The sequence below is a fragment of the Coregonus clupeaformis genome, chromosome 28 (assembly GCF_020615455.1).
Source record: "Coregonus clupeaformis isolate EN_2021a chromosome 28, ASM2061545v1, whole genome shotgun sequence".
In the NCBI taxonomy this organism is placed as follows: Eukaryota; Metazoa; Chordata; class Actinopteri; order Salmoniformes; family Salmonidae; genus Coregonus; species Coregonus clupeaformis.
In genome coordinates this window covers 31,237,672-31,245,009 of record NC_059219.1, presented here as the reverse complement: position 1 = coordinate 31,245,009, position 7,338 = coordinate 31,237,672, and the positions used below count along the sequence as shown (strand labels likewise).

Genomic DNA, 7,338 nt, shown 5'->3' with positions numbered 1-7,338 from the left:
TACGTAAACCCTAAACGTTTGTTCCGCTGTGCAAACTATGAACAAATCCTTTTTCTTTAGCAAAGCCAAAGTAAAAATGCAAAAATAAAACAACTGGGACAGTTTAACTGTAAAATGTATGTGGGGAAAAAGTATTTATCACATTTGTAGAAATGTATTATGACATCATAAATATCCTTTTAGAATTGGAACTGAGGAATAATGGGATGTGAACATTTTGCTCATTCGTTAACACGAAACTCAAGTTGCAGCATTGCTCTTAACCTCCATATAATGGCAACTGAACATCACGAAGGTTACCGATGTGACCTTATACTGGAACCCTCTCAGTACTCCACAGTTCCACCGCCAATGGAGGGGAAGGCAAAGGTATCAGTGAAACTTCAGCCAGAGGTTTTTAACCCATTCACCCTGTCTCCTCTGCCAGAACAGACGATCCGTGATGTTCTTGTTGACTGGGTGCGAAACAAACTGCTCCTTTCACCCGCTGCAGCCAGAGGAATGGTCATCACTGGTGTAACCCATGATGTTGCATATTGCTACAAACTGGAAACATTTACAGAGCACAGGTCTGTGTGCTTAAGATTTGAACCGCACTGCAAAGCTTCCAAAGCACCAGTGTCTCCAAAACCAGCAGGGGAAGTGCAGGAGCCAAGACCCTGGAAGGTGCCTGTGACCCCGACCAAGATGTTCCACAACCAGGTGTTAAATTACAGGCTGATTCACACAGACCGAGTGACCGGGTGCTCTTACTGCCAGGAGCTGAAGTGGGTTATGTGCAAGGCATGCTGTGCTTCTACTAGGGTGCGCTGCCCTGTGTGCCACGGGCGAGGCAGGGGCACCAAAAAGCCCTGCAGAGAGTGCAAGGGTGAAAAGATGGTGCCCTGCATGTCCTGCATGTCCCTGGGCCGGGTTTGCTGCGAGATGTGCGTGGGAAAGGGCCAGCTATGCTACTTCAAAGAGCTGCGGGTGGACTACCGCTGTCATGTCGACAGGTACCTGCTAGGTGTCCCAGGCGGCATCCCAGAGGAGAATATATCCCATGCAATAGGGGAGATCCTCCACACTGGCTTGGGCCAAAATGTGTGCCCCATTAGCACCTTCTCTGTGGAAGAGGTCAACGCAGCCTCACGGCGGATGGTGCGGGCGTCCCACTCCAGCTGGCCCCAGTGCCGCATCATTCAACAGAGACATCTGCTGAGGGCAGTGCAAGTGACTCGGGTCCAGTATCACTGGAGGGACACTTCTGGGAGTGTGTTTATTTATGGAGTAGACCACTCCATCTACTGGCCAGACTACCCCGAGAGGTGGATACGCCTCTGGTGCCCCTGTTTATAGAACTGGTAATGCTCAATTCCCTGATAAAAGCTTCCTCGACCAAATGAGTATGATAAAAAAGATTGTCGTTTTTTCCTTCCTCTTCAAATATCAGTTACTATATTTTCACAAGTTGGTCAAATCCTTATTTATTTCCCATTGTTTCCCTGATAGGCCTTTCAGTAAATGTTTGACCAGGTATTTATGATTTCACACATTTCTCTTTGAACCAATGCAGGAATGTCACGGACATAATCTACTTCTCAGGATCTCAGGTCAAGATTACCAAATTGCTACACAAATAATCATTGATAACACTAAACCAGATACCTGTGCCTTCAAACTCACATTTCAATAGTTATTCCATTGATTGTTAGTCAAAAACAAATTGAATCTATTGAATTGTTAAGAGATATATATATATATAGATATTTATATATATTCAGATTGATATTGACCTTCCTTGTTGCAAAGACATTTCAGCACACAAAACTAATATTTATGTGGTGCTTCATTATTAAGGGATCTGTTTGAGAAGAAAAGTATGAAGAGAGAAAGTCCATCCACAGTTCTGCCGATGTCCTTGAGGTGCCTTCTTGGCCCGTTGACAGAAAGTCTTTGGCTATGTGGATCTCTCTGTGTGAGTCCAAGGTGCCGCTCTATGTTGATTGGAAGTTGGTCCAGAGTGGCTCACTAGGAAAGCTCCATATCTGCTGTGGAGGAGGTGCTGCTGGATGCCTCAGGCGCTGTGGTCGCCACCAACCGCTCCCGATTGCCAAACACCTCAGCGACTGGAGACACATACATGGATGAGACACAAACACGCCATGTTGATAACCATCAGCTACTTCATACTGATCTAACACCTCAGTGACCAAGCGGACACACAGATATACAAACCCATTACTCTCTACTACCAAGCAGGAGAGATGATACTTACATAAACTTAACAGTCAAAGCCCATAATAAATAAACGTTCAATACAGAGGGAGATAAATACTGCTTAAGAAAGTGTCAAGGCTAGTTGCCATATTCTAAATCAATGTTTTTTTCTGGATCAAAAAGAAAATACATGATAGGCTAGCTAGATAGACTTGGCACCCTGTCAGACCTAGAGTAGAAGGTAAGGACATTGACACTGTACCTGCTGCCACGTCACTTATGTCCCAAACCCGCAGGCCATCCCTCTGTCCTCCAAAGGCATATACAAAGGGCATGTCAGGACAGCACGCTGCACAGAACAGCACCCCCTAGCAACAGAAAGAGAGCATCTTACCACAACATCCACATATACAGCACATATCCAAACATTCACTGTTAGGAAGACAGAAACGTGATGGATCTTATTGCAAAGACATGGCAACGATTACAGCGACAAAGAAACCATCTTTACCATTTTCATGTCCCGGGTGTGAACCAGATTGGGCTTGTTCCCCAAGATGTCCCAAATCTTAACGTGTTTGTCTGCTGACGAGGTGACCAAGCATCCCCGGATCTGGCTGCTAAGGTCCAAGCCTACAGGGCAAGAGACAACCGACTTCAATTCTGTTTCCCTGACCTTGACTGCCATGTTTGTGTACCAGTACTCATCCAGTATTTTAACGTCTGTGAATATGAAGGGGTCGGGGCTAAAGGAAGTAGGGGCAGAAATTGGCCTGTAACCACACCCACCTGACACCTCTCCATCATGTGCCCTTAGTGTAAACACTGGCTTGTCCGAGCGTGCGTCCAGACAGTAAACAAAGCCGTCCTCCGTGCTCGCCTAAAACACAGCCAAACATCAGTGAGAGTGGAAACAGGAAAGTACACCAAGCATTTTCCATGTGAAAGTTAGCCAATATGCTATGCTAGGTGAGAGATGGCAAGAGGGCAGCTTACCAAGAAGTTGCAGGGTGAGAAGTGGTTCCAGGCGACCCTTTCTACCTGCCCACTAAACCTCCAGGTGCGATGGCTGCTGTCGGGACTGCGGCAGTCATACAGGATTGCCGACCTGGCCAGAAAAAGACGATGCAAGTTAAGACTTGTTAGTTTTGTACATTCACAATCCCGACCTCCTATATACAGGAGATGAGAATTTATTTGACAATTTCTGAAGTTGTAACAGATTGAGATTGGACATACTTATCATATGATCCTGATATCAGGGTCTGAGCTTCAAAGGGGTGGAACATCAATGTCTGAACCTAAAAGAGACTTGCCTTTAATGTTTGAGATCAACATTACAAGTAAGCAGGCGAGGCTACATCCAAAATCTATTTCACGTCAGATTTTTTATTTAGAGTAAATCTATCAGGCCCATTGTGGGACGTTAAGCAGGTTGTGATCGCTGGATACACGTACCTTGTCAGTGTGTCTGCACAGTGTTGTGGCCGGCTTGCCCTGTGTCAGATCCCACAGGATCACGGTTTCGTCGGCTGACCCACTGGCCAAGACGTTGCTGTGGAAAAGAGAAGCAACACACACAAAAACTCAGAATAAAGGTGCAGGGTAGGTTTGTGACAACGTTAGTGACATTGTGATCGTGTGGTTACACTGACATGAGTGGAAAGGTCTGGGGCTAGGGGTGAGAGGTAACGGATACAACTCACCGGACCAGTTTGTTCCAGGATAAGTCCAGTACAGCATCTGTATGACCTTCCACTGGCTCTGCTGCAGCCTAAAAATTCAAATCGCATGTTAGGATTCGGGTCATAGTGAGGAGACACCAACACCATAAACATAACAGTTAAACTATCACATCCAAGTCCTTGTGGGAAAACAACCTTTTTGCTCTTCTTCTTCTTCTTCTTGGAGGCCTTCTTGCTCCCCAGGGTGAAGGCAGGCTCCAGGCAGTCCACCACATCCAAGTCCCACACGTCGATCTGCGATGTCATGTTGCCTACAGCTGCATAATTGCCTGTACAAAATGTATGGGGTTAATGTGAAGTCAAAAATGACATGTTATACACTGAGAAAACACTGAATTTAATGTCCATTTTGCGGAGTCAGGTTGAGATAAACTGCTGTTTGAGCTTAACTCAAAGTAAAATCTGAGAATCCATTCAACACTATAAAAAGTGAATGCACTCACCTGTGCCTTCTGGACTAGGGTCAAAGTTGAGCCACTCCACACACAGTGGATAGGCTGGCAGCAGTATGTCATGATGAACATAGAGGGATTCTTCTTCGGCATTGTATACTGTGCAGAGGGAAATAAATATAAATACATTAATTAAAACAACCTTTGTTTTTATACTGAAATGTACACCGAGTATACCAAACATTAAGAACACCTTCCTAATACTGAGTTGTAACCCCCCATTAATATGGGATCATAGCTTTCACCTGGTCAGTCTATGTCATGGAAAGAGCAGGTGTTCCTAATGTTTTGTCCACTTACTGTACGTCTACACTGATGCTATTTGATGCTGTGAAGCAAGAGTTTGTTCAAGTCTAAGCTGAGAGTCAAAGTGCCAGTTAGAACAACAGTCCCTGCAACTCACCGTGAATCTCCAGGTTGCAGCAGTCCTTCTCTGCTCTGCCTGAAATGATGAGGTTATCGTTGGGCTTGATTTGAAAGTCCTCTCGCTCATACTGGTCCTAAAGACCCAAAGAAAAGACGACAACAACTGTAAGTCTGAATGACACAGAATTACCAGAAATGAACAGCTGGGACGATAAACCGAAAATTATCGCAGGCATTTTGTTGATATCGTTCATTGCGATAAGTACCCTATACTAGAGAAATGTGAAGTTTGAAATGAAATAAGTTTGCTAATATGGGTGATTGTTAATGGGACAACTGATGGCTACAACCATCAAATTAATAGTAGTAGTGTGAAGGATAATAAAAAATACTGTTGTGCACATTGTTATAAACTCATCATTTCTATTTATCAGTATCACATCAATTAGGCAATTTATCACGATATGGACTTTTTAGGCGGCAGGTAGCCTAGCGGTTAGAGGGTTGGGCCGGTAACCAAAAGGCTGCTGGATCAAATACCTGAGCCGAAATGGTGAAAAATCTATTGATGGCCCTTAAGCAAGGCACTTGACCCTAATTTGCTTCAGGGGCGCCGTACTACTATGGCTGACCCTGTAAAACAAAATTTCACTGCACCTATCCAGTGTATGTGACAATAAAACATATTTTATGTGATATGTTTGGCACTACTAGTTTGTACCAAACCAGACTGGTGAGATGTTTCATCACTCTGAACAGGCACACAGCCCTGGACTCACTGTGTCTTTGATGGTAATGTAAGGATCCTCCTCATTGGTGCTGAACACTGTGAGGCCGGCAAGGCTGTCACCAAGGTTGGCAGTCACTGTGCCAGAAAAAAAGATGAACAGTAAGAGTGTTCCTTGGGAATAAAAACATCGATTAACACATGTCTCTTGGCATATTAACAGACAGAGATAACCCATGAATTTAAGATCATACATAATCCGAGAGCAGATGCAGCAACTATATTTACCCGAGTCGTCCTCGTCATATCTATCCAAGCCATACTCTGCTAGTTCATCGGCTTCCTCCCTTCCTGCTTCGTTTTCATCCTGCTCTGGCTCCTGTCCCTGAACAGCTTCTGCCTCGTCAATCTGTTCCTGCCCGCTGGCCATGCCTTCATCATCCTCCTCCTCCTCACCTATGCGTTCACTGAGCAAACACAAATACATTGACACAAATACATTTATTGTTAATCCTGAACAAGAGCTCAAAGAAATCACCATTTATAATGTTGAGGTCAATTCCATTTCGAATTAGTTTGATTTGATGAAACACCCCCCCCACCCCCCATTGAGGAAATTATTTGGAGTCACTTCGCTGGTCCAGAAATAATGAGTATTTCAAACATTTAGTTACACATTTCAATTCATTTCCTGGATTGACTGAGTTGGAATAGCAGTTTCAGTCTCACAGTCCCACTCAGGTCAGTGTTGTTATTTTCTGAAGCCCTCCAAACAAACAAAAAAAGTAAAATGTCAAGTAAGTAATCCAAAAACTCAACCAACCCTAATTGTTCTTTTGCCTCTGCTATGATGCGTTGCAATTCTTCTTTGCTCAACTCCACCTGTAACAAAATGTGGCAGCAGGTTAAAACAGAAATTACCTACTTGGTGCCATTAATTTTATTTTCCATATTCATGTTGTTGATAAAAAAATAAATGGACAGGAATTATGCTGTTTATAAACTCTAAATGCTGTAATTCCAATGGAATATATTAGCTAGCTTGCAAGCTGGGGTGTATTCATTAGTCGGACTCCGTTGCAAAAGCGTTTGCTCCAAATATAAAACGTTTTGCAACGAAAACGAGTTTCTACTGGACAAATTCAGGTAGGTCCCTCCCCGTTTCGTTCCGTTTGATCCCGTTAGGTTCATAGAGTAAACGGTAAACGGTTTCCGTTTTGCAACGGAATCCGACTAATGAATACATCCCAGATGTATTTTCTGGCTTGTTGACATGTTGGCTATTTAGCTAGCTAGCTAGCTAGCTACTTACCTTATCTGGTGTTTCCTTCGAAACGCCTCGCTTTACCCATCCAACACAAGTAATTTGAGAACTCATTATTGACAAAGTATTAGTTTACCATTAATTCTCACGAAATTCAATGTAATGTACAACTCTAAAGTGTACAAAAACACTTTGAAAAGAACCAGAAGCTACATACAAATTGCACGCATTGACATGTGAGTTGAGGTCCTACACTGTCTAGACAGGCAGTGCCGCAGAGTGATGACGTATGTGTGGGAAGGGGGGTGTTCTTCTTTGTCTTCTTCTTCTTCTTCTTCTTCCTTGAGTTCTTATTGGCAGATCGCAATCAACTAACAGGTGCATACACCGCCACTTACTGTACTGGAGTGTGACGCCGGTCACGACCCGTCTATACCACTATATTATCTAAATAACTAACACTGAACTTCGAACAAAAACAAAAAAACTGTACTCTTTCAGTTAGATTTAAATGTTTATTCATTGCCCAGACAGTCTTGTGACTCGTTTGGGAACCTCTTCATTCAGTATTCCCTGTACCATTTC

At 43.7% G+C, this 7,338-nt stretch overlaps 1 protein-coding gene across 1 annotated transcript; it reads right to left on the bottom strand.

The window, feature by feature from the left end:
- Positions 1–1,440: 1,440 nt before the first annotated feature.
- On the bottom strand, positions 1,441–7,029 carry LOC121543621 (periodic tryptophan protein 1 homolog). The gene is made up of 15 exons (XM_041853641.2): positions 6,802–7,029; positions 6,313–6,371; positions 5,778–5,956; positions 5,542–5,627; positions 4,800–4,896; positions 4,388–4,495; positions 4,080–4,213; positions 3,906–3,973; positions 3,658–3,754; positions 3,439–3,500; positions 3,196–3,307; positions 2,989–3,079; positions 2,711–2,832; positions 2,462–2,567; positions 1,441–2,108 (listed from the first exon to the last, which is right to left on the bottom strand). The coding sequence occupies exons 1-15, from the start codon at positions 6,865–6,867 to the stop codon at positions 2,011–2,013; spliced, it is 1,485 nt and encodes a 494-aa protein (XP_041709575.2). The 5' UTR covers positions 6,868–7,029; the 3' UTR covers positions 1,441–2,010.
- Positions 7,030–7,338: the final 309 nt, after the last annotated feature.

Bases quoted from the DNA above. Each gene is read 5' to 3' on its own strand.
- LOC121543621 (XM_041853641.2), bottom strand. From the start codon at position 6,867: ATGAGTTCTCAAATTACTTGTGTTGGATGGGTAAAGCGAGGCGTTTCG. The intron at 3,755-3,905 runs GTGAGTTGTATC...TCTTTTCCACAG, and splicing joins TCCTGGAACAAACTGGTCCG to CAACGTCTTGGCCAGTGGGT. The intron at 3,501-3,657 runs GTACGTGTATCC...AGTCTCTTTTAG, and splicing joins TGTGCAGACACACTGACAAG to GTTCAGACATTGATGTTCCA.